General features: G+C 39.6%; 2 protein-coding genes across 7 annotated transcripts in view; one reads left to right on the forward strand and one right to left on the reverse strand.

The window, feature by feature from the left end:
- Positions 1–1137: 1137 nt before the first annotated feature.
- LOC137614344 (AP-4 complex subunit sigma-1-like) lies at positions 1138–14862 on the reverse strand. The gene is made up of 3 exons (XM_068344118.1): positions 14685–14862; positions 12889–13050; positions 1138–1745 (listed from the first exon to the last, which is right to left on the reverse strand). Exons 2-3 carry the CDS (start codon positions 13024–13026, stop codon positions 1452–1454), a joined length of 432 nt encoding a protein of 143 aa, XP_068200219.1. The 5' UTR covers positions 13027–13050; positions 14685–14862; the 3' UTR covers positions 1138–1451.
- A 1280-nt stretch (positions 14863–16142) lies between these two features.
- Positions 16143–27575, forward strand: part of LOC137614341 (striatin-3-like) — a 79314-nt gene continuing 67881 nt past the window's right edge. For 3 of the 6 annotated variants that reach the window (XM_068344116.1, XM_068344114.1, XM_068344115.1), the window contains exons 1-2: positions 16145–16400; positions 26859–26962. In XM_068344116.1, coding sequence (XP_068200217.1) covers positions 16182–16400; positions 26859–26962 — 323 coding nt within the window. In that variant the 5' untranslated portion in view covers positions 16145–16181. Of the gene's footprint in view, positions 16401–26858; positions 26963–27575 lie in introns of all 6 variants that reach the window. The other 3 variants (XM_068344111.1, XM_068344112.1, XM_068344113.1) reach the window with 2 other exon arrangements.

Raw genomic sequence — 27575 nt, forward strand, 5'->3', positions numbered from 1 at the left:
GGGGCCAGTTAAGGTAGTAGTAAAAAATAGAGGGGTGGTCATGAATGTAAAGAGTTCTGTGTGAGAAAGTGATTGTACCAACTGTGATGTATGGATCGGAGTTTTGGGTAATGAAAGTGACGGAGAGACAGAAATTGAATGTGTTTGAGATGAAATGTCTAAGGAGTATGGCTGGTGTATCTCGAGTAGATAGGGTTAGGAACGAAGTAGTGAGGGTGAGAACGGGTGTAGGAAATGAGTTAGCGGCTAGAGTGGATATGAATATGTTGAGGTGGTTTGGCCATGTTGAGAGAATGAAAATTGGCTGTCTGCTAAAGAAGGTGATGAATGCAAGAGTTGATGGGAGAAGTACAAAAGGAAGGCCAAGGTTTGGGTGGATGGATGAAGTGAAGGAAGCTCTGGGTGATAGGATAGATGTGAGAGCGTGCTAGAAATAGGAATGAATGGCGAGCGATTGTGACGCAGTTCCGGTAGGCTCTGCTGCTTCCTCCGGTGCCTTGGAAGACCGTGGAGGTAGGAGCAATAGGGGACTCGGCATTATGAGGCTTCATCTGTGGTGGATAACGGAGGAGGGTGGGCTGTGCCACCCTAGCAGTACCAGCCGAACTCGGTTGAGTCCCTTGTCAGGCTGGGAGGAATGTAGAGAGGAGAGGTCCCCTTTTCTGTTTCATTTGTTTGATGTCGGCTACCCCCAAAAATTGGGGGAAGTGCCTTGGTATATGTATGTATGTATGATATTGGTGTCAATGACCTTCGATGTCAGGATGTCGGAGAACTAAATCAATCAATCTTAGTGGTGCACTTTGGTTTTATAACGACTCACTTATTGTCCTGTGGTAGGACTTTTGAAGATTTACCAGCATTTTATATTACTTCAATTTACACTAGTATGGTACTTCTCTTATAAAGTAATTGCATTATCCTTAAATTTGCCTTGCTAAGAATTTTAGTATTTTCAGTGTTAGACTTTCGTAATTTTTAGAATCAAGGTTAAATCAAGTTGCCATTTCAAGCTTTTATATTATTTGACTTAGCGTGGAGAACTGGCTTTTTACTAAGGAAAATAAAATTTTTAAACAAAGTAAACAAATATATACTTTATTAAAAACAATATAAATATGAAGTAAATAAATACACTTTTAATTGACAGTTCTCATCAATATTAACAATTTACAATATGGTGATAGAAATGAAACTATCATACCTTTGGAGGAAAAATGTTTTTGTGTGACATTTACACAAATAAAGTATTTCAGTGGATCACTTTTCACACAAATTAGAATGTATTTCTTACTACTGTACAGAAAAAATCTGGAAAAAAGTCCACAGGGACACTATTATCACTTAAAGGGAATAATTTACAATTTGCTACACAAGAATGCAGTAATTATGAAAAACATGATTACAAAGTCATTAAAAATTAAAACCACAATTGTCTCATCAATACACTGTTATCTGGACATTGTGTCCAACATCTGGATAGGGCTTAGAGCATTTTTTATAGAAGTTTCAACAACTTCACCATCCACCACCATTTCCTCCAGCACCATGTGAAGTCTATCAATATTGAAAAGAACGTGACGCTCGGAAAACTTCCCAAAGTACCTATGGAGAGCATTCACATAGAGGCTGAGGAACTCGTACACCATGAGTTCATTTTCTGACTTGTCGGCTGCAACGATGAAGAGGCAGGGACCAAACCATCGAAAAATGAGGGTGAAACCTCCATCTTCCAGAAAATGACACTGGAAAAGATAGATAAATATAATTTCTACAGTACTGTAAAAACAATTAGATCACTTCTTAACATACTACAGTACTTTAATTATGAGCTACATGAAAATTGTTACTTGACAAAATTTTGTGACATGATGCATTTTACAAGTAAACATAACATTCTGAATAAATGTACGTAATTTAGTTTAGGCTGGAAATTACATGGAATTACTATCAGGTAGGGGATCTCTTGTATATTGTGTTCAAGCAGGATATACTAGAGTTGGCATTACTTAACTAAGGGACAGACCCTAGATTATCTGATGTCAGGGCCCTGGCCTCAATTAGGTGCCAACCAAAATCCTTAGCAACAACAGACAGATATGAATAAGGATATGTCTGAGGCCTTTGTCCTGCAGTAAACTAGAGATAGTTGCATTTGTTGTTTTTGTGTGCACACACGCACACTAATTAGTTCCATGATACCACTAAAACCGATGTTCGACTTGTCAGATTTTTGCCCTTTAATTGAATTAGAAGTTCCCTATACAGTACATACAGTATATTGAGCATAAAAAAGTACTTAAAATCTTTCATTTTTCAATATTAAACTTACCCGATGATCATATAGCTGCAACTCTGTTGCTCGACAGAAAAAACCTACGGGCGGAATACGCCAGCGATCGCTATACAGGTGGGGGTGTACATCAACAGCGCCATCTGTCAAAGGTACTCAAGTACTCGATGTCAACAAAGAACCAATTTTTCCTCTGTCGTGCCAATGGCAGGACCTACTAAATACGCCGTCCCTAACTGGATTTGTTTTCACAACGATTTGGTGAAGTACACTATTCCAGTTTTGAGCTTTCGCTATGCAGGGGTTTTATCTTCATTTCAAAACTTGAATTCGTTTTCGATAGATTTAATTATGGTGACGAAGAGAGTATGGACTCTCTTTCACTTTTAAATGGCCGACCCTTCCCTTAGACGGAAGTGTGTTTAGGTTTTTGGTAATTTTGCTTAACACGTTATAGATCCATTTATTTATATCTCTCCGCCTTTTTAGGCCTCTTCGGTTAACTTTCCAATTATTATAAACTTATAAAAATAAATTTTTATGTTTGTTTATATGCGACCTTTCCTAATAGTAGGCGGTCCTAACTTGGAACCGAAGTTAATTAACATTGAGCCCGTTTTATCGTATTTAACCTTTAAAGAATTTAATATTTTTTTTATTTTAATGTTTTATGGAAGAATTTCTTTGATAGTCTCGTACTGTTTTCAAAGATGAACTAACGTTTAGTTTTTAGTCTCCGCAGTTGTTGACGTTCAGAACGTTCAACTTGCGCTCTATCGTTACGATAGAGAGAGAGTGTATCACGGTTTCACTTTGCAGTAGAGTAAACCGATTCTAGCGTTTCGTTCATTCTTTCTTAGCTTAAAGAGTTTAAATTCTAAATAAAGGAACTTTTTATTTGGGAAACCTTTCAGTTTTTTCCTTTAGCAAATAACATGTTTTAACGATATATAATTGGGCTCTTCTCTCAGGTGCTAATTCAAGAGAGAAGAGAGAGAGAGATAGAGACGGAGGGAGAGAGAGGAGAATAAACGTTTCGTTCAAGCGGGTAACGTTGTTCTCGTTTTTTACTCTTCTCCCTAGTCGTTGTAGGGGAAGAAGGTAAAACGTTTCTAGGGTTTTATTCTTGTTCCCAGGCTTTATGCGGTGAGAGATTGTAAACGTAGTTTATTTGATCTAGTGTTTAGTCTCTTTTCCAGCCACTGAATTCTTTATCTTTATTTATGTTTTTCTGTTGCATTGTAAAACTGTTTTCGCAATGACTACCTTTTAATGAAGGATAGGATTGCGTGTTTCAGGTAGAAATCAGTTAAAGTTTCGATTTCAGTGAAATAAGTGCAAACAGAAAATCAAAAGTGATAAAGTGATATGCGCAAAGTGTTACAGTGTTGCGTCCGAGGGTTCGTCTGTTCGTGCCAGTTGTTCACCTAGTCCGGGACCTCTTACAAGCTCCCAAGCCCAGGGGAGAAGTAATGTCGAACGACTTATGGGTTCCACAGGCCTTGATCGACGAACAGACGTTTTTCCCTCCGTGGTTTCGGGCGTATCTACACACGTTTGCCGACGTGAGATCGCCCCACCCACACAAAGACGAGAGAGCCCATTTATTCCTCGTCTGCGGAAGAGGTTTCTCGTAAGAAACCATGGACCAAATCTCGCAGCTTTTAAGTGCAAGTCGGTCCCTTCCGCGCAAGTCCAACGGCCTAGGTGTAGCCACTGGGTCAGTTCGGACTCGCTGCAGTCATCCGACGACTGCACACCTCCCAAGAGAGGCAAGGTGGTACCGCAACAGGCAGTAACTCCGTCTGTTGCCGCACCAGCTGTTTTAGACCCTCAGTCACGACGGACAGTAGCTCCGTCTGTTGCCGTTTTTTGTAGACCCTAAGTGGTCTTTACTGCAGTCTATGCAGACTCAGTTACCTGCGGTTATGCAGGATTTTCGTGCGGAGAAGGTTGACACTGCTCTCGTTAGCCTACAACCTGCCACTGTTGTGCACCCAGCTCACGCTGAGGCTGCCTGCTCCCACACTCCGGCTGCGGAGAGCTCCACCTCCGATGCGCAATCGACCCTGCCAGACGCATGTTAACGTTAGCCGACGTGCGGCTCCCTCCGTTAACATGCGTGAGCTACCGCATCAGCAGTGGGAAGGTGGAGTCAAGCTGCCGTGTTTTGACGCGATGCGTTAGTTTCCGCAACCCACGGCAGTCCCCACCACGCACCACCACTCCGCTTTGGTTGTTGTCTGCTCCCACACTCCGACTGCGGAGAAGGTTGACGATGCACCCGTTTGCCTACAACCTGCCACGGTTGTGCGCCCAGCATGGCTGCCTGCTCCCACACTCTTGTTGTGAGAGCTCCTCCACCCATGCGCAGTCGACCCTGCCAGACGCATGCTGACTCCCACAGACACACGGAGCACTCCGTTGCCGTGCGTGAGCTACCACAAGCTGCCGTGTTTTGACACGGTGTGTCAGCCTCCGCAACCCACTGTGGTTACCGCCACTCACCCGCAGCAGACTAGTCAGTCAGGAGTTGAGGCTTCCCCACACAGCTTTGGTTGTTGCCAGCTCACAGACTGTCAAGCAGTTACATGACGTTGCCTTCTGGTCTGCTACTAATGCACCAGTGCTGTATGTCCTCACGCACCTGTTGTGGTTGACAGTTCAGTTTTTGACAGTTCACAGACTGTCAAGCAGTTACATAACGTTGCCTTCTGGTCTGCTGCTTTTGCACCAGTGAGACCCTCACTGAGATAACCTAGCTTTTCTCGGACATGGTTCCTGTAGATGAGAAAGTGCTGTTCTCCCTCCTTCTGATATTCCTTTGAGGACTCTGTCATTTTGAGAGGAGCCTTAAGCTGCTTAACCTCCTATGGACTTTAATTAAAGCATAACAAGGCTTCCAGGGATGGTAAATGGTTCCGCTTCAGTCGCTAACCCCGTCTTGCCACACCTGCTCCCATAGACCCTAATGGGCTTTGTTGCAAGACATGCAGTCCAAGCTTGTGTCCTTGTTAGAGGATTTTTTACGGAGAAGAACCTTCTAGCCAACAACCTTCCTACCGGTTGGTTGTACGCCCTGTTGACGCTGAGGTATCCTACTCACGTCCGCCAGTTGAGATGGTTCCTCCACCGGTGCGACCCAGTGTGGGTTGCCAGTCGCACGTTGACGTTAAGCGACTCTCGGAGGTGGTTGTGGACGTTCAGTGTGTCACTAGGAAGATGTTCAACAACCAGCAGAGATGACTTGTTGTCACGCAGTGCGGCAATCTCAGCAACCCTGTAGGGGGTTGACTGCACAACCCAGACAGTCTACACAGTTTCGGGTTGACGCTGTACTTCCTCGCGTCCCCATGGTTGACAGTTCACAGACTGTGCAGCAATACCATGATCTTGTGTCCGGCTCCGTCACGTATCCACCAGTGCGACCGCATTCAGCGAGTCAGACGTTGCCCACTCCGTTGCCGTTTCCTCATCAGTTTCGGATGAGGAACCCTCTGATGAGGACATTGCTGAACAAGACGATCAACCCCCAGCCCTGCTATCCATCCAGAAGATGCTGAAGAAGGAACACTGCCCTGTCAGGCTGTGGATGAGTCTGGTTAGGACACTGTCATCCGTGGTTCAATTTGTGTCACTTGGAAGACTACACCTCCGTCCTCTTCTGTATCATCTAGCTTTTCACTGGAAAAGGACTAGACGCTAGAAGCGGTCTCGATCCCGGTTTCCGGAAAGATAAAGTCTGGTCTGACTTGGTGAAAGGACTTTATCAACCTTTGAAAGGGTCTTCCCCTGACTGTTCAGACTCCCAACCACGTTCTCTTCTCGGACGCATCGGACGTAGGCTGGGGTGCGACATTAGGCGGTAGGGAATGCTCGGGATTATGGAACTCGAGTCAAAGGACAATGCATTTCAACTGCAAGAAGCTTCTGGCAGTACGTCTGACCTGGAAAAGCTTCAGGTCTCTCCTTCAAGGCAAAGTGGTGGAGGTGAACACGGTCAACACCCTGCTTTGACGTACATCTCCAAGCAAGGAGGGACCTACTCTCTGACATGGTACGAGTTCGCAAGAGACCTCCTCTCCTGTTCAACAGGTCTAGACTTTTCACTAGTAACGAGGTTCATCCAAGGCAACTCGAATGTCATAGCAGATTGTCTCAGTAGGAAGGGACAAATAATTCCAACATATTGGACCCTCCACAAGGATGTATGCAAGAGACTTTGGGCCACCTGGGGCCAGCCAACCATAGATCTCTTCGCAACCTCGATGACCTAGAGGCTCCCAATACTTTGCTCACCTATCCCGGACCCAGCAGTAGTTCATATAGATGCCTTTCTACTAGATTGGTCACATCTAGATCTATATGCATTCCCTCCGTTCTAGATTGTCAACAAGGTACTGCAGAAGTTCGCCTCTCACGAAGGGACAAAGTTGACGCTAGTTGCTTCCCTCTGGCCCGCGAGAGAATAACTCACCGAGGTGCTTCGATGGCTAGTAGACGTTCCCAGAACACTTCCCCTAAGGGTGGACCTGCTACGTCTGCCACGCGTAAAGAAGGTACTCCAAGGCCTCCACGCTCTTCGTCTGACTGCCTTCAGAATATCGAAAGACTCTCGAGAACTAGAGATTTTTCGAAGGAGGCAACCAGAGCGATTGCTAGAGCAAGGAGAACTTCCACCCTTAGAGTCTACCAATCGAAGTGGGAAATCTTCCGAAACTGGTGCAAGTCAGTATCCGTATCCTCGACCAGTACCTCTGTAACTCAAATAGCTGACTTCCTCTTATATCTGAGGAAAGAACGATCTCTTTCAGCTCCCACTATCAAGGGTTACAGAAGCATGTTGGCATCAGTCTTCCGTCACAGAGGCTTAGATCTTTCCAACAATAAAGATCTACAGGACCTCCTTAAGTCTTTTGAGACCACGAAGGAGCGTCGTTTGGTTACACCTGGTTGGAATTTAGACGTGGTTCTAAGATTCCTTATGTCAGACAGGTTCGAACCACTTCAATCAGCCTCCCTGAAAGATCTCACCTTTAAGACTCTTTTCCTGATATGCTTAACCACAGCTAAAAGAGTCAGTGAGATTCATGCCTTCAGCAGGAACATCGGATTCTCATCCGAAACGGCTACATGTTCTACAACTTGGTTTTCTAGCCAAACACGAGCTGCCTTCTCGGCCTTGACCAATATCGTTCGATATTCCAAACTTATCGTATGGTTGGAAATGAACTAGAAAGAGTATTATGTCCTGTAAGAGCTCTTAAGTTCTATTTTAAAAACCTTTACGAAGCCCGTCTGAAGCTTTATGGTGTTCAGTTAAGAATCCATCTTTGCCTATGTCAGAGAATTCTTTATCCTATTTAATCAGACTGTTAATACGAGAAGCTCATTCCCTTCTGAATGAGGAAGACCAAGCTTGGCTGAAGGTAAGGACTCACGAAGTTAGAGCTGTCACAACTTCCGTGGCCTTTGAACAAAATAGATCTCTGCAAAGTATATTCAACGCAACCTATTGGAAAAGCAAATCAGTGTTCGCGTCTTTTATCTTAAGAATGTCCAGTCTCTTTACGAGAACTGCTACACTCTGGGACCATTCGTAGCAACGAGTGCAGTAGTGGTGGGGGCTCCACCACTACAATTCCCTAATTCCAGAACCTTTTTAATCTTTCTCTTGAAATATTTTTGGGTTGTCCGGAAGGCTAAGAAGCCTTTCGCATCCTACTTGATTTGGCGGGTGGTCAAAATCATTTCTTGAGAAGCGCCTAGATTAGAGGTTTTGATGAGGACCTTTAGTATGGGTTGCAACCCTTCATACTTCAGCTCCTAGGAGTCGCTCAGCATCCTATGAGGATCGCGAGGCTCAGTAAGGAAGACGTACTTAAAAAGGCAGAGTAATTGTTCAAGTCGTCTTCCTTACCAGGTACTTATTTATTTAATGCTTGTTATTTTGAATAACTGCTAAAATGAAATACGGAATACTTAGCTCATAATAATGTCAACATGTAATGCTGGTCTCTACCCACCCCCCTGGGTGTGAACCAGCTATATGATCATCGGGTAAGTTTAATATTGAAAAATGTTATTTTCCTTAGTAAAATAAATTTTTGAATATACTTACCCGATGATCATAAATTAAAGGACCCACCCTTCCTCCCCAATAGAGACCCAGTGGACAGAGGAGAAAATTGGTTCTTTGTTGACATCGAGTACTTGAGTACCTTTGACAGATGGCGCTGTTGATGTACACCCCCACCTGTATAGCGATCGCTGGCGTATTCCGCCCGTAGGTTTTTTCTGTCGAGCAACAGAGTTGCAGCTATATGATCATCGGGTAAGTATATTCAAAAATTTATTTTACTAAGGAAAATAAAATTTTATAGGAACCAGGTACCTATGACGTAAAGTCGAAACCAGTGTATGTTGAACCTAGATAATAGAGGTATTGCTTTACAGTACTGTATGTTAAAATATAAATACCACATATGCAGTACAGTACACTGTGTACCTGTTTATAGAATATATACATGAAAAAAATTAATTTTTCTTCCTTTGCAAACACGAGTCCTTCAAAATATGGGAATTGTCTTCAGCAGAGAAGAAACTCGCACTGATATAGAGAAAAATAAGTGACAAGTGCAAGCGACTAATTCCGCCCACTCCTGTCAAAGATTCTTCACTTTTGACCTTCAACTCAGGACTGACGTGGTAGTTGAGGTGGGAAGTTTATCTATAAAATACTATGGTCAGTATAACAAGGAGGAAGAAAATTACAATACTTTTAAAATTTATTATTTGTTCCTACTCTTATACAAAACTTTCGTCCTTTAAAATGTCGACTTGCTTATTTGTGGGTAGGAAGTACCTCTAGAACCAAACTGGCTGGTTCTATTTTTTCCTGGTCTCATATGGTAGCGAGGTAGATGACCCCCATAATCTCCTATCAGTCTATCTTAGAGATGAGTAGGCTACTAGGTCCTGGCCAGTACTTGATTACACTGTATACCTGGTATTCGAGGTATCTGTTGATGAAGTTAACTTTCGCCCTGCAGGCAAGATGCAATCTGGAATGAAATACCTTGTGCAAGATGGCCAATGATTAGGTATTCATTCCACCATCTTCTCCCTTGTAAAGGGAGGATGGGGGAGAAATACTTCTTATAAATATATTTTAATAAGAATGGTCCCAAGAAATGTAACTTACCATCATGTTACTGTATGAATGCTTCATTGCCAAGTGAGGGGAATGGAAAGAAGCAGAAGAGCCAGTCACTCTACCTTTCCTCCAGACTTATATTAAACACGTCATAAACACTATAGCTGCCACCACAGGCACTGAATAGAAGGTTGTTTGGCACATGTCTGACTGCAAGATTCTTTTGGGTCTAAAGTGGGATTAATACTCCTAACTTCAAGAGCTCTTGTCCATGCTGGTACCTCAATCCCTTCAAAGGTTGAAGAGTATGCTCTTTGATGATTATCTCACGAACCTAAAAAGACTGTTCATGAAACCTCTTTATCAGTTCCAAAATTTTCAAGTCCTCTTCAGATAGCATAACAGCCTACTCGAAAAACAAAAACCTCTTGCCTTGATTACCACCTGACGCTTCATGAAGCATGGGGATGAATAAGGTTTCGCATCTGGAGTATGTGTCGAGGAGTTTGAGTTTGGTTACAAACTCGGGTCCAAACTAAGAAACCCTCTACCCCTCTGGGATAAACAAGAGTCTGTGCAACTGGGCTATTCTCTTTGCTAAAACTACTGCTAGGAAAAAGATAGTATTAGGAGTCAGAACTCTGTCTGATGATCATCTCAACAGCTCATATTAGGCACGAGTAAGAGACTTGGGAATACGTGTTGATTCCCACTCCGCTAGCCTGAGGTCCAAGGGTGGGAAAGACTACTAGAAGCTCTTCACAAGAATAAAGCTGCAACTCCCACAAGGAGGAGAGGTTTTGCTCTTTAGTTGAAAGACAATGCTGAGCAACAGCCTTCCACAGTCGTGACTAAGAAGAGCTTCTTGGCTAAGGTCGACGCTTAAGTCAGTAATCTGCACCAAATAGGCTAACAGATTAGGATATCACTCGGCTTATGGCCATCGGGGAGCAACCAGGTTCATCTGAAACATGACTATTCCAAAACCTGATTGCTGTACAAAATGGCTCAGGTGAGAGAGTTTGATAACTGTTCTCCCGTCCTCAGTAGACTTCTCCATTATTATAACTTGCTAAGCTACAACGCTAGTTGGAAAAGTAGGATGCTATAAGTCCAAGGGCTCCAACAGGGAAAAATAGCCCAGTGAGGAAAGGAAATAAACTACAAGAGAAGTAATGAACAAATAAATTATTTTAAGAACAGTAACATTAAAATAAATCTTTCATATATGAATTATAAAAACTGCCAAAAATATAAGAGGAAGAGAAATAATATAGAATAGTATGCCTAAATGTAACCTCAAGTAAGAGAACTCTACCCCCAAGACAGTGGAAGACCGTGGTAGAGAGGGTATGGCACTACCCAACACTATAAAACAATGGTTTGATTTTAGAGTGTCCTTCTCCTAGCAAGCTCAAGTTTCTTCTACCCTTACCAAGAGGAAAGTAGCCTCTGAATAATTAAACTGCAGTAGTTAACCCCTTGAGTGAAGAATTGAGAGTTGACTGTAGAAGCACAATCGTTTCCAACATTCCTTCACCTATGCAACAATGCTGAGGCATTTGTTGTTATTGAAGGATAGATACAAACTTTGTCAGTCTGCATGCAAGGGGCGGGATAATGGTCCAGAAAAGGTACAGTACAGTAATGAGTACATGTCTCAAAGGACACTCTCCTCCTAACTTAGCTTGACCCCATTCCCTGCCAGGTTTCCCAAAACAGTATCAGGCATCCCCTTACTGATGGTTGCAGTAGAAACAGGGATACTCCAACATAGGCATCCACTTCTACCTTTTCTCTGCCTCTCTTACTGAACTGGCTAGGTTGGCTTCCTTGAAAGGGCTGTAGTTGCACAGGATCTTATTGATGGAAGATACAGGTGGCACTGTTTGAAGTCTAGGGAAGGTGCCTTCAGATGGTTACAGGTGGTCTTGATTGGGAGTCTTGGAGGGAAAGTTCCCTCTAATGAAAGATGCAGGTGGTCCTGATTGGTGTCTATGGAAGGTTCCTTCTGATAGAAGATACAGATAGTACTGATCATGGGCTAGGTTAGGTTCCTTCTGATGGAAAATACAGGTGATCCTGGTCAGGGTCTAGGAAAGGTCAAGGTGATCTTTAACCTCACCCATCCTGCAGGCATGGCTACACCTGAAGATTTGTCCACCAACACTCTAACAGTGAGAGCCCTTGAAGGAGACTGGAGACTGTGGTGGTTCAGGGAGTACTGTGAAAAAGATCTTCACTAATCCATTTCCGCCTGCATATAACTCCTCGGCAAGAGTATCGTGGACCTACACACTGAAGTGCGCTGGAGCATCGGTACTATCACTGGACCACTAAGTTTGAGAATCATGACATCAGGGCATCCCTCTGCTCCAGTTGAGCAAGAAGTTTGTGGCTGGTTTGATGAAAAGGATCACAGTGCACCAGACAGCATGAGTCTGCTGTATTTTTTCAAAGAGTCAGGAGTTGATAACCCCGTCATCTTTTTGAAGTATGTTACGGCTACCGACTGACTGGAGGGTGGCCATGGCATGAAATCTCCATGGCAGCCAACTCAGAAACCAAAAAGGGCATGAGGTCTGTCCAAGGGAATAGGAAGAGGTGTTGTCGCAGTAAACTCTGTCCGTAGAACCTTACGGCCATAAGTGCGAGGAGATAATCTTGTTGGACCAACTACAGTATAAGAGAGAGTTCCTAGGACCAACTACAGTGTAAGAGTACTTAGATATACAGATCTGACTAACAACTCTCTGGCATTGTCATGAGTGTTGCTAAGAATGACGCAGGAAAAGACATAGTCTGCCCGGTCTTCAAAGAATACACCTGAACTAATGCAAGGCCATGCTCTAGACTTGAAAAAAGGGAAAAATTGTGAACAATCATGCCCCCTTGTTGTAGAGTGAGTGGCTCTATTGCCAGATTAGCCATAAACTGATGCAGTGTCCAGCCTACAATCCTATTTCTGCTATGTTCCATTATTCACACTAATCCAATATCAACCATTCAAACTAGAAAGTATGATAAAAAGATTAAACAGCCTTTTATAGGACACAACAGTATGACCATACTCGTTACAGCCGAAGACAAAAGTGAAGAGTCATTGACAGGAGATTGGTCGGGGTTACTCGCCCGAACTCACCACCTGGCATCAACTACTTCACTAACAATTTCAAAGGCCATTCTAGCTCCAATGAAGACAATTCCCATATTCCTAAGGATAATAGGTTTGTATATGCATAGGAACAAAAAATATACAGGATATATCTATATATACAGTATATATCTATAGATACTGTACAGTATATACAGGCTATATTTAAAATTACACCTGGAGCAACAGCAGAGAGCTTTTCATAAGAAAAATTACAGTTTAAATGACAATTGGCAACTTTTGATAATCTTTTTTTTTAATTAGATTTCTTAAAGAGCTACTTACGGAATCTCTATCACTATTCAAGCATTTGCCAACGACTCTTGCTTCGTTTGTTGTCCGTACACTTTGATGTGTGTGTACAAAATAATGAGAGAATTGTACATTTCCTTCTTTGGATGTTATGAGTAAATACTGCATCATTTTGGATACTGGTATAAAATTGCTCTGCAAATGGAAACAAAAAGTTTAGATCTTCAAAATAATAAATAAAATGATCTTAATAGATAATAGATATTGTCTTAAGCTACACTCCACCACTTAATATAAAATCACAGACATAAGGCATGTGGAAAATAAATACAGTACCCTATCTACTGTACCGTAGCTTATATTATAATACTGCTTAATACTGTATTTACAGAAAACTGCACTCTCATATACTCCATTACCTAAATTTTTAGATTTTTTTTTTTTTTTGCTTATAATGCATGCAGCAATATGTGAGAAAATAAAACCAAATCTTTAGCTATATTTGGTTACCTGAATTGAGACATCAACTTAAATCAGTGGATAAGAAAAACAAAATCTAATGAATTATATATTAATTCCTACAGGAACTATAACTTACAAACCTATTTTAATTTTTGTGACCTAATAAGCCTATAAACTAGATATGAAAGAGGCTATATTATCTTGAGCTTTCTTTAACTAACATAAATGCATGATATGAAAGAGATTGTGGTAAATCTTTATGCGTGCACTGTCCAATCTTACCGAACCGTCACTAGTAGACATTGGACCCTCACGTTTAACCTACAGAGGGGTGTCTTTCTTCTTAGGAAGGGCCACTGTGTTCTTACTCATAGTAAATAAAAGTAGTCGAAGTACATAAAAGTAGTCATAATTCATAGAAGTACTCATAGTACGTAGAAGTAGATTATACCAAAACTTTGAATGTATCATCTAAAAACCTTTCTAACCTATTCTTCGAAGTTGAAACATTTCAACCTTGCCCATTAAACTTAAGAATAACTTCAAAAGAAGCCTTTGTATATCAGCGGCCAGTTCCTCACGCCTTCATTAAAAATGGACATCAACTAACCTAAACTTTCCCCCCTAACCTAACCTACAAGCCGTGTCCTTACATACTTACCTAACGGGGGTGGGGGAGCTAACACGTCCGTGCGACCCCGTTACACTGCAGTATTCTTAGTTAGACATAATAATACATACAGGTGGCCGCTATCATACATAGACCCCTTTCATAATATTGTATATTAGACCAAGATCATTTTTTTACCATTGAGAAAATCAACTGGACAAGTCTTAAGAAAGTATTACGATATTACCTGCCTAGAGATTAAGACGTATGCAATAGAGTATAGATTACCTGCTAGTCATATTTAAGGGTAGTAACCAAAAACAGTATTATAATTCTGGTCAAGGAAACATTTACTAATGAAAATACTGTTATTTCTAAAGGAAAATTACCGTTTTCTTCGAAAATTACAATTAATTTGGGGGTTAATAAATAGTTAGTGAGATATACCCAATTATGTCGGCTGATAATGGGGTCAACCCATTTGGTTATGGGGTTTAGGGTGGGAAAAATATATTGGAGAAAACCTAATGGTAAAACAAACTTCATGAAGATCATTATTTTCTACATGAAAAAAAAATGTATTTTCTATTGAAAACAATTTCCCTGACCAGATTATAATTTTACCTCAAAAACATATCTTTCTGTCATGACAAGGTAAATTATACAGTATAGCAGAAACTTGTCTAATGCAGTATGGCACTTCAACAATTATTACCATAATTAAACAGATACAAGACAATATAAGAACTTATAGAACCTTTGTTATAAACGCAACGAGTTACTATTTCCGACGCAGGATCCTGCGTATATTTGTAATCGTTGTTGTCGTCGTATATTGATAGTATTTGATATCGTCGTAAGTTGTAAACAAACTTCAACCCATTTCATTCAGATGTTGGGCGGAGAGATTCGCCTTTCCATCGGCACCTCCTTGATTTTCTTCTTTATTCTAATTCTTTTACTTTCTACTCTCTTTTTTCCACATCTGATAAATATATTCTTTTCTTTTTTTTCTACTCCTTCTTTCTTGAACAGCACGTTTCCTATCATCATCATCTTTTCTCCTTCGTACGGCTGCTGTAATTGTATTATTTTCCTTCTTATCACATGGGACTTCGAGATAAGGGGTAACTAACCTATCATTCAAGTGAGCCGTGGAACGCGCTTTGTCGCACGGCTTACGTAAACATAAAATTATAAAACGATATTTTATCCAGTATTGTTTAGTGTCGTTACCATTGATGAAAATTCAACGAAAGACTGATCTAACGATAATGAAAGTAAAATGACATAATCGGATAAAGTACAGGGGTAACTAACCTATCCTTCATTGGATCTTGCATTAACGTTTAAGCACTAGATTGGAATATAATATCCAATATTGTCTGGGACCATTAGAAAATTAAATTAAATAAAAAAGTAATTTTGTTACACTAATGAATGTAAAATTGTTAAATATATAAGGCCTTAAAAAACTTCGGCGCACTTGCGGACCTTTTAGTGTTTTTCGGTGCGTCGTAAGTATACCTTTTTTTTTTTTTTTTTGCAGAGAAGACAACAGTTTATTTGCACCAATGAAAATTTTAATTTTCTTAAATATATTATTAGAAACTAATCTGAAATGTATTTCTTATCCTTTAGTGTAACGGAATTTGGGTAAAAATCCAACATTATGGTCAGAAGTGTCCATCTTCCAAGTTAAACCTTACAGGAAACAGTTCATTGAGCATTAGAGTTCCACCTGATAATAAAGCAATTAGCAATAATTGGATTATCTAAATGATTCTATTTCACAGGTGATTAATATATTGGATGAAAGTGGAACAGGACAGGAATGTGCATAGGTTTAGTGAGACTAACTATACAAAAATTATAGTAAAAATAGTAGCTATAATATTTATTGTTTATAAGAATTACTTTATACATTACTAATACTTATATTAAAATAGAACATAATTGAATATATAACAAAGAACAACTCCGCGTAATTGCTCGTGAGCGCTGCCTTTGCTGTTGACACTGCCCTCTGTTCCCATACTATTTTCCCCCTTCTAAAATTTTCAATATTACGAGATAGAATGCTATAATATAATATTTTAATAATATTCTAAAACAATAAAAAAATTTCTGTTAAATCTCAAGAGAATATAACCCCAAAAGCCGTTGAAAATGGCAAATCCTTCAGAAGACTGCCTCCTTGTGGGACCACGAAGCGAATAAAAGGCAGTATAGTGTTAGTAATGGCTGCCATGGTATGAAACTACCCACAACAATGGAAGAGGCGACCAGTCAAAACCAGCTGGGAGGAGGTAGTGGCTCTCCTGCTGGTGTGGCGGCCAATAGACAGAACCTCGAGGAAGCTAACCAACGTTTGCAATACTCCATCCCGGGGATATTACACTTTATCCAGCACGAATGGGCCAGGTTCGAGATGGAGCGATCCCAGTGGGATCTCGAGAGGGCAGAACTTCAGGTGAGATTTCGTCGCATAAATTACCCTATTGCCATCCCCTTTGCTACGTCATTTCTTCCTCTCTCACCCTTCAGGCCTGAGGAAGGTATTTTCCCCGGAAACCGCGAGTTTTGTGCCGGATATAGACCAAATATGGTGTCGTTGTGGGAAAAGGGTGGGTGTGGGTGGATCTCATTGATTGACGGTGATCAGCTGTTTTTAACAGTGTTGCCATATTCCATTCTATTTTTTTTACATAATGGCTTTAACTGCCTCCGTCCCTCTATGGCGGCAGTTATTAAGATTTTGTGCCGTCCATTTTGCAAATAGTGGAAGCCAAATACCAAATTTAGAGTCTGTCAATGTAGGATGAGACAGGACGTAGTTTGTGAGCCTGCTTGTGTTAGCCTGTGTTTACATTTGTGTCTTTACCATAGATTAACGAATTTTGGTATCTGAAGTTTTTGTTCAATGTTATTTGATGAACAAGTTACTGTTGTAGGCTTTTTGGATATAATGTTGGTATATTTGCTAATATTCTTTAGTATACTGTACTTTCTCTCATAACTTTTACATATATAATTTTCAAACTGGTAACTTTGTTATATATTCCGAGCATTACAATGGTAGCTAACCACTTCATCTTGTGTTTTCCATTCATATTTATGTAACAATTATGTGGAAAACTGGTTTGGGTAGGTAAGCACGGCTGATGCCCCACCAACCAAGTCTTCTTGGGGAGAAGTGACTGGGGCGGGTGCAAGATGCCATAAATAGGCATACAACCTCAGAAACTGTAGCATGTTAACGGTGATATCTTAGGTTAGGATATTTCTCTCTAATTTAGTAAAAGGTCATTGAACTTCCCTATATCAATGCGTGAGGCAACCTGTCCGCTGATCGACAAACCTTCCACCATTTCCTTTTTGGGGGCCTTTGTATATCAGCGGCCAGTTCCTCCCACATGCACCAACTAACCTAATCTTCTCCCCCCCCCAACCTAACCAACAAGCCATGTGCTTATCAACTTACCTAATGGGGGACTAATGCCCTCCTGTGACCCCCCTTACACTGCCGTATTCTTAGCCGGCCCCAATCTTACATACACCCCCCCCCCCCATTTTGTGTCTAGGAAAATGCCTAAACAAGTTATCTGTATAGGTTACTGATTTAACTAGCCAGAAATTGTCGTTATGCTTAAATCATACCGCAACCGGAAGGGAAAATACATATCCTATATATGGTGTGTATTATCGGTAACAATCCTTTAAATGGGAATGATGGTTATTCTCTAGGTTATTCGTCCGTTTTTCTTTCCTGAAGATCCGAATATTGATGTTAAAATTGTTAATATGTTAGACAGGCGTGCCATTTGTAAGTGGAAGGTTACCTTTTGGATATGGCGTAACTTGAGTTCTAATTACCAATTTCAAGTCATTTTGTTTTCTTCTTTTTTTAAAGTATTGCCAATAAGAGCTTTCTCCTGTACAGGTGGTAGTGCAGTTTTGAGGTACACTGTTGCATTACTATAAGGTTTTATACAGCATCTCTTCGTTTCTTGGCATCATGTATTTATCCTACTATACATGCCTTCTGTTATTTTAACTTAGTGTCAAACTTTTTAAGGGCACCAGCCACCCGTTGAGATACTACCGCTAGAGAGATAAGTGGTCTTTTGACTGGCCAGACAGTACTACTTTGGATCTTTCTCTCTGGTTACGGTTGATTTTCCCCTTGCCTGCACACACACACCGAATACTCTGGCCTATTCTTTACATATTCTCCTCTGTCTTTATATACCTGACAATACTGAGATTACCAAACAATTCTAATACACGAAAGGGGTTACTGCACTTGTTAAGGGTAGAAGAGACTCTTTAGCTATGGTAAGCAGCTTTTCTAGGAGATGGACACTTCAAAATCAAACCTTTGTTCTCTATTCTTGGGTGGTGCCATAGCCTCTGTACCATGGTCTTTTCTGGTCTTGGGTTAGAGTTCTTTTGCTTGAGGGTATAATTGGGCACACTATTCTATCTTCTCTTCCTCTTGTTTTGGTGAAGTTTTTATATTATTTTATTGTTGTTAGTCTTCAAATATTTTATTTTCCCTTGTTTCCTTTCCTCACTGGGCTATTTTCCTTTCTGGAGCCCCTGGGCTTATAGCATCCTTCTTTTCCAACTAGGGTTGTAGCTTAGCATGTAATAATAATAATTCTGCAACTGCAGGGTTTGCCCCAGTTGCACCTTGGCACTGAGAATGATCTCCGTGTACCTTACGGACCAAATCCCGTGGATTCAATCCGTAAGCTCTGGTGCATGGCAGCTATTCTGTAACGAGTGCAAATTGTTAGAAATAGCCGGTTAATGAATACCGGTACATTATAAAACTTCATCCTTGAATGAAATTTTGAATTGTGAAGATTTAACCAAATTAGAAAAGATCCCGCAAATAAGTTGATTGTAGAATAAGTAAGATTTAGATCTTGTAACAGCAAAAGATATACAGTACTCTGCATGTTTTTGATTGTAAGTATACAGTAATGTAAAACAGAATATTAATTTTATCCTTATTTTACCAATAGAAAAAATGGCAAAATGTAAACCACCCAACCATTTTTATAAAGCAAATTCAGTGTTGGAGAGAAACTTGACTACAATATTGTACGTTAACCCTTAAAATTCTTACAACATTGCATTCCCCATAAGAAGTGATTGAGGTGTTGGCAGTTTTGGGCATTTTTTTTTCTTAAGGGAATATAATTGTAAAGTGAATAATAATACTTAAAGGAAAATTTGAAGATTTCTACTGTATTCCAGATAATGAGGTATTTATTTGCACATTAATATTTTGTTTTTGATCAATGAAAACTAAAATCGCATACTTGTGGATGTTATGTACTCTCTGTATCTATCAACAGATATGTCCATATTAACTATAGCTGCCTTGTGTTTTAGAAGTGCTTGTGGAGTGTTTAATGTATTGAAAGGTTTATATCTGAAGTAGAACTTGATTCTGCTTTATATCCATCCAGAAGTAATCCATTTCGCTGATATATGGCTCCCCTGACAAAGACATAAATCTACTTAACACCAGCAGGATTTTCTTGACAAATGAATATATCCTTCAGATGTACTTACCAATCCCAGAGTAAGGAATAAGTTGAGCTATGCCAGTGCTTAAATGAAGGCAGGCACCCAGCCGTCCAGGCATACTGTAATATGCAAGGTTAGGATGAAATGAAATTCTCATGTTTTCAGGATAGAAGGCTGGGACGGGGGCAAAGCACCCTTGGTCAGTCTAAAGACTTGTCATAGATTAGGTTAGGTTGGCACACATCCCTGTAAACATCTTAGTTTGTGTTTTATTTGTATTTGCAGTATTGTAATAAATGACACATGAACAATGTATTTGTGTACCGTACGTACATGGCATTTCTGATGGGTATAAAACTCTAAATCGCTGGTTTCCCGTGGGGATCCTCCTTATTTATTATGCATACTGTTAATAGTTTAAAGTTGTATAGAAAGCTTGTAAAAAGTTTGCACAGCCAGTAATCAGTTTGAGAAGAATATGATTCATGTATTTTGTGAGAAATTTAGGTACTGTACCATATATTTCTGCGTAAAAGACACTCCTAAATCCTGTAATTCACCCCTGAAAATTGGGGGTCGTCTTCATTCCAAAATTCAAATCTTGAATTCCAAGTGATGTTTATTGGTAGTCTAGCCTTGGTCTCAGTGTGATAGCAACTCATACATGAAAAGATTCACAATATGAAATGAAATGATAATAAAGGTTATGTATTAATTTTTAGGTATAAATTATTAGCATATACTGTATCTCCATCATAATAAATACAGTAGTCTTTTCGAAGAATAAATCCATGTTAATGAAATCAGCTTTTTTCTATGCAACCCCAGGCTGAGGAAATGTAAATACTGTCAGTTGGTTCTAGCCACCGATATTGAGGATATGCTCACATGCGAAAAATAAAAAGTATTCTTAATATAATTTCCAAAACATATAACAGTTTTCATACAGTTTACAAACTGTTAGTATCATTTGAATGTGTAAATCCGTACATTCGTTCGTTTGTTCGTTCCTTGTGATTGGCGATAAAGTCTAAGAAAAAGTATGGTTTCCCCTTTAGATGGTGTTTAGATAAAACATATGGAATTGCCTTTAATCTCTGGAATTTTTAATACATTCAGTAAAATATTTGTAATATCTTTATCAAAAGCTATTAGCATCATTAGATATCACTTGTCCAGTCCACTTTTCTGCAGGTGTTGGCCTGCATGTGTCGCTTTTATGGTCTTGGGGAGGCCCTTTGCTCTCCTTCTAATGGAAGGAAAGCGGCCATTGACAGACCTCGTCTAGAACTTCCTTGCTTAATTAAGCCCTCAGAAGCCCTAGAAAAGGTCGACGAGCTGATCTCAGCGATAGGATCTCTAAGGGCAGGGAGATCCCCTAGATAATTCCTCTGGCTTTTTTTTTTTTTTTTTTTTTTTTTCTGTCAGTAGTAGTATTACCTCATCTTGGAGGCCTCCCCACCCATTCCTCTTGACCCCATGCTTTCCTCTTTGAATCCAGGCGTTCCTGTGGACCGTTTGGCAGCTCAGCATGTCACTTTTACTGCGATAGGGCCATGAACTTGGAGAATACGGCGATGGCCACTCTTCAGGCCTCTAATCCTTGAAAAATTTCGTTCCGAAAGATCGTCTCCCTGCAGTCCCTTCAATGGGCACTGAAGAGAGAATGATCGCAAGGCAGCAACTCTTCTATCATCAGTTCTGATAGGGGAGATTTCAAGACCTGATCTGGAATGGTGACTGGATGAGACTAACCTTTTAAGGGGCTTTTCTCTACTACTGCTCCAGTAGAACATTGTTTGTTCATGGACACAAAGGAAGGTTGGTGAACTCGCTTTCTACAACACCTAGCATCAAGACAATGGACCATCCAGGAATGTCTATACCATATCAACATGTTGAAGCATTGGACGGTTCTTCTTGTGCTCCCACACTTTTGCCCTCTTTAGACTGGTCAGTCAGTGGTGTTGATGCATGACAGCAGCACTGTAGTTGTATATATAAACAAAAAGGTGGGACTGTTTCTTTGTAGCTTTGCCGACTAGCAGTGGAAATTCACAAGTGGGCAGTGCTGAACTCGGCCACTCTGACAGCTTGCTTTCTTTGTAGCGGACAAGCTGAGCAGGAGCATGCAATCGTTGGGTCAGAATAGTCTTTGCATCTTCAGATAGTGAACAAGATCCTGACTTTGTGGGTTGTCCAACAGTCGACCTATTCGCAACCTTGCTAAATCGGAAACTTCCAATGTACTTCTCACTTGTGCCAGACCCATTAGTAGCGTTCGAGGACACTTTCCAGCACCCTTTGGACGGCCTTAATGTCTATGCTTTTCTGCCATTCTTCATGATAAGGAGTGGCTTGAACCAAATCTGGTCCACTCCTAACCTCATTTTGACGAGTAGCCCTGAATTGGCCCCAAATAGAATGGTACCCGGACCTTCTATTTCTTCTAATAGAGATTCTGAGAGAATTGCCTCCTTTCCCTGCCCTGTTGTGCCAATCACACGTACAGCTATTCCACATCTCGGTGGAATGGCTCCAACGTCACACAAGGAGGTTATCCACAACTTGGTGGAATCACTTCGACATCACAAATGGAGGTTATCCAGCATCTCTCCTCTCCTCTCCTCTCGGGGAAAGGCTTTTTGCGCAAATTTGCATTAGAGATGTGGGGCTACCTCTAGAAATCTTCATCTTCCATGTGTCATGCCAGGTGGGCCATTTTCTGTGATTGGTGTCATGGGGGAGGAGTTTTCCCACTCTGAGTCTTTATTCCATTGATAGCTGAATTTTTACTGTATCTCCGAAGAGAAAAGCTCTGCTCCTCATTACCAGGGAAAGTCTTATCATTCAGCCTTGTGCCAGATCTTTAGGCTGAAAGGAGTTGTATCCTTTTTGTTGGAACTCGCCATGCTTATACGGAATTTTAAGTATAGTAGTTCTGACCTTTGATAGGTAGACTAACTCCCTGGGATGTTACTAAGATCTTGAAATTCCTTTAGAGAGCACCTTATGAAGTGTTGAGGCTTTTCTTAGACAGGACCTTATCCTTAAAACAGTTTTTTTGCTTGCCTTAGCCTCCTCCAAATGAGTTAACGAGCTTTCATGGTCTCTCCTTTAGCATCGCTTATACCGAGTGCTAGAGACAGGACTTTCTCCTTCGTCCCTGAGTTAATGGCAAATACCCAAAATCCGTCAGTTCCCAATTCCAGGTTTTGTTTGTTTCGGGTAGTGAGCTTTTACAGTGGTAATTAAAAAACATGATCAGTTGTTTTTGTGTCCTCTGAGACACAGCTTTGAATGTACACATACACCACCTCACCTGCAGCACCTCTTTGTCCACACAGGGAGAGATAGGAAAGTTATTAACCGTAGAAAGTTGTTAACCATACCCATTCCCCACCCTCACATTCTGCTCAAGGTAGAGCTAGTGTTGTCAGAGAAGTGAGCACAACCCTATCATTCTGTAAGACACTGTAGCGCTGCCATCTTGAAACGGCAGACTACATTTACTGCCCATACCTGCGGGAATTGACCCACAGGTCCCTAGACAACTTTTTGCTGGGACCTATAATGGCTGCATAGCAGCCTCTCTTGGAGCACAACATCGAAACCCTGTCAGGTGGAATTGATTCCCTTGCATGTAATCCCCACTTATCCTGTAGATTTTCTGTTTTATAGTATAGAAATGTCATTCCCCACATGCCTACAATGGGGAGTGTGTTGTAACAAAGCAAGCCCATTGACATATATATGCCTCATTGTTACTACACACAGATTTTCTGCTCTACCTCCTTTATTGCATGGGGCTTGGATCCGCTTGTATTGCTAAACCACCGGTGCGTGAAGTGTAAAAAACCTTAACTCTGCACCACTTACAAAGAGTCCCAAGTTTTTGGTTGCCTGGGATAAGCACCAGCCAGTTGGAATAGGGACTTCCTCCCACTTAATGATGAGAGTTTGTATTTGTGTAGGAACAAATGACAAATTTGGAGTAATTAGCATTTTTTCAAAACTATACAAACCTGAGTCCATTACTCAGTCTTTCCTGCCATCACCTACCCACCAGAAAGTCCCGGTTGCAATCAAAGCGAGTGCTGAGTGAGAAAGTAAGAGACTAAGGAGAATTTAGATTCCTTAAGAATGTTCTCCCTAAAATGTGCCCGGTTGTGTATCCTATTAAAAAGATAGTTGAATTTTATAATTACCAAGTGTCTCAACACTTGATGCTGTAGTCATTTGTGAGGTTTTACAATATACAGTACTGTATAGTTATTTGCATTCCTGTTTTACATTTTGCAAAAACATTTTATATCATCAACAGTTGTTACTAAAATGTTTCTTCAGCCAAGTTTATTCTGTTGTGTAAGAAATATTACTTTGTTGCTATGGTTAGACATTTGTTATCTTGATTGACACCATGATACAGAATATCAGCTCAAGTTTTGTACCTATATTAGTTGGGTGTAGAAGTCTCTTCAAATTTATCATTTTCATTTCTCACCTTTATGGTATCAGTATTAATCTTATCTCGGCACTCCTTGTAGATAGCAAGAGATCAGATAAAAGCTGATAAGATTGTTGGAACGCTTGGTATCTAGAATTAGCTGGCATGGTGTTGTGATTCATGAACTATAAATATAAAACTGATTTATGAATGGACTTTGTCAGTCAATTTTTCTCCATTTTAGATTGAGTTGCATTTAATACCGATTTGAAATTTTAGCAGATAAATAGTTACTTGAACACACAATCAGTTGGTTGCTAATTAGTGATATGCCAAAGTTATTTCTACTGTAGTTCAAGACTAGCGATGAAATTTTCGGGTATATCATAGGAAATGATTTTCCCTCTTTGAAGGTGATTCTTTTATAGTGCTATTTATTATTTTACTTGTCCTTTCCTGAAGTTATTACACACCCTGTGTGCCTTCTGTATCTACTCCACCTACAGACATATGGTACTGTAAAGTATCTGTTATATGTTACACAGGTATTACATTTTTCATAATTCTGGCCATCCTTTGAATACAGATCTTCCCAACCTGTAACATCCTGCACATATTATTATTAGGTATTTGCTAAGCTACAACCCTAGTTGAAAAAGCAGAATACTATAAGCCCAAGGGCTCCAACAGGGAAAATAGCCCAGTGAGGAAAGGAAATAAGGAAACTACAAGAGATGTAATTAACTACTGAAATTCAATATTTTAAGAACAATAACATTAAAATAAATCTTTCATATATAAACTATAAAAACAAAAAAACAAAAAAAAACTATGAGAAATAAGAGAATAGTGTGCCTGAGTGTACCCTCAAGCAAGAGAACTCTACCCCAAGACTGTGAAAGACTGTGGTACAGAGGCTATGGCACTATCCAAGACCAGAGAACAGTTTGATTTTGGAGTGTCCTTCTCCTAGAAGAGCTGCTTACCATAGCTAAAGAGTCATTTCTACCCTTACCAAGAGGAAAGTAGCCACTGAACAATTACATTGCAGTAGTGAACCCCTTGAGTGAAGAAGAACTTTGGTAATCTCAGTGTTGTCAAGTGTATGAGGACAGAGGAGAATATGTAAAGATAGGACAGACTATCCAGTGTATGTGTAGCCAAAAGGAAAATAAACCGCAACCAGAGAGAAAGAATGTAGTACAGTTCTGTCTGGCTAGTCAAAGGACCCAATAACACAGTATCTCAACTGTGTGTTCAGTTAATTCTGACATTCTTCCCTTCTCCATCATAATATTCAATACTGTACTACTACAGATCTTTCCAGTCTGTACCAACCTGTAATTCGTACTACCCTGTATACTCAACGCAGCAAAAAGTGGCATTCTTGACTTTTTCCTTGATTGGCATTTTCATATTACATACCACTTCTGCTACCTTCCTCCACATTCTCCAAGCTGCTTTTATCATATTCTTAAAACATCAGCCTCACATTCTCTCCTGGCTTATATTAGATCACAAGTATCTAAATTGTTCCTCCTGTTTTATAACCAAGCCTATACTTTTATGTAGAGTATGGCTACGCCGTACATATCTTCCTTACTTCTCACCATAACCTCAGTCTCATCCACATTTACCTCCAGCCACCTCTCTCCAAAGTCTCTTACCATTCTATAACCCTTCTCTCTGTAAGTATTCCTCTTTTTCAGTGTTAAGCATTAAATGACTTCAGGAGGTGAACTTGCCATAAAGCGTTCTTTATTCTTCGAAAGATGATCTTACCACAAAGTGCTTCTCGTGCTTTGTAAGATAAACTTGCCTCAGAATGCTTTTCACCCTTTGAAAGATGGACTTGCCACAAAGCACTCTTCATACTTAGGAAGATGAACTTGCCTCAAAGTACTTTTCTTTCTTCAGAAATGAACTTGCCCAGGTGAAGTGACTAGGAAATGTCATACCTTTTCTAAGGTCACTAATAATAATGAAGGATGAAAGATTTCCATTGTCTGGGTTCAGGGGTTAATGGCCAAGATCTTGAATCCAGGTGGCCACGAGTGTACCCCCTTCTTCAGCTCTTTCTTATAAAGGTGATTAGCAGGACGAGAATGGCTTACCTTCCTGTTCTGGAAATTGAGTCCTTTACATTATATTTCAAGCCTCATCCACATGACAAGCCCTAGATGAAGGTCAAAGTGGCTACTCGGGTGTGCTAGTGCGGTGGGGTCTTCCCTGCCACCGGCCAGTAACTACCAAGACCTCATTATAAATCTAGACAGCCAAGTTCCAGCTATGCTGAAAGCATACTCCTCTTTTATAGAGGACTTCCAATTTTATATAGTTAGGAAAAATACAAATTTCTTATATAATTTGCGATTTTTATAATTTATTTTTCTATTTTATACCCCATTCTTCAAATTAATTTATTAGAAATTAACTGAAGTGCTAAAAGGGCCATGGGGTACCAGTGCTTAATGTTGAGCCTAAATCCCGTATTCCATTTCAGCCTTTGAAGTGTGTACTAATAATCCATGGTTAGCTTATTACATTATACTTTGTGGAGATTTGTGAAGACCTATGTATGATAAGTTCCACCTAGTTTCACTGATATTGTTGGTTCTGGTACTGTAGGTACAATCATTGTTTTATCTAACTTTTAATACTGTATTTTAAATAAAAGGTTTTTATGAACCGTTTGTCAATTATTATTATTATTATTATCATTTATATTATTATTATTATTATTATTATTATTATTAAAATTATTATTATTATTATTATTAATATTATTTTTATTATTATTATTATTGTTATTATTATTATTAATATTATTATTATTATTAAAATTGTTATTATTATTATTATCAAAAATTATTATTATTATTCTTATTATTATTCTTATTACTATTATTATTATTATTATTATATTAATTTCTTTTGCAGGCAAAGATAGCGTTTCTCAATGGAGAAAGAAAAGGACAAGAAAATCTAAAAAATGACCTAGTTAGAAGAATAAAAATGTTAGAATATGCTTTAAAACAAGAAAGGTGAGTAGAACTTTAAAAGTTATTTCTTGTGCAATACCACCCAAGTATTTTTTATTTTCTTTCCACCATCTCACATTAGGTTGATGAAACTTTTTTAGGGTAATTCAAGTAATTTTATTTTAATTTGATTTAAAGGGAAACCATTGCAGTTGATTCAATAATGATTATTTTAATGTTCATTCTAACTTAAAGATTATCAGTATTGGTTATACTGTGCTATAAGGAAACCATAAAGGGTTGAAACAGCACATTTCTTTTTAAGGTTTATTTCTTAGAGTTTAGTTTTGTAAAGCTTAACGATCATACTTTTTGATATAGAAATCATAAATATCCCCATCTACTAGATATATATTCTATGGCTGTTAGTTACCTTAAGATAATCCATTAATATACTTGAATATTTTATGACGTTTAATGTATAATCAAAGTATAGTTTGTATTAAAATTAAGGTTATTTGTAAAGAGATATATTTTCAGTGGGACATTTTAATTTAGTTATTAGTTTTCATTTTAGTCGCAATCATGTTAGAATAACAGTTGATTGCAATTGTTTTTTTCTGTTTTTTCTTTCAAATATAAATTAATTATTTAATCTTATATAAAAGAAATTTGA

This window comes from Palaemon carinicauda, chromosome 20, assembly GCF_036898095.1.
Source record: "Palaemon carinicauda isolate YSFRI2023 chromosome 20, ASM3689809v2, whole genome shotgun sequence".
In the NCBI taxonomy this organism is placed as follows: Eukaryota; Metazoa; Arthropoda; class Malacostraca; order Decapoda; family Palaemonidae; genus Palaemon; species Palaemon carinicauda.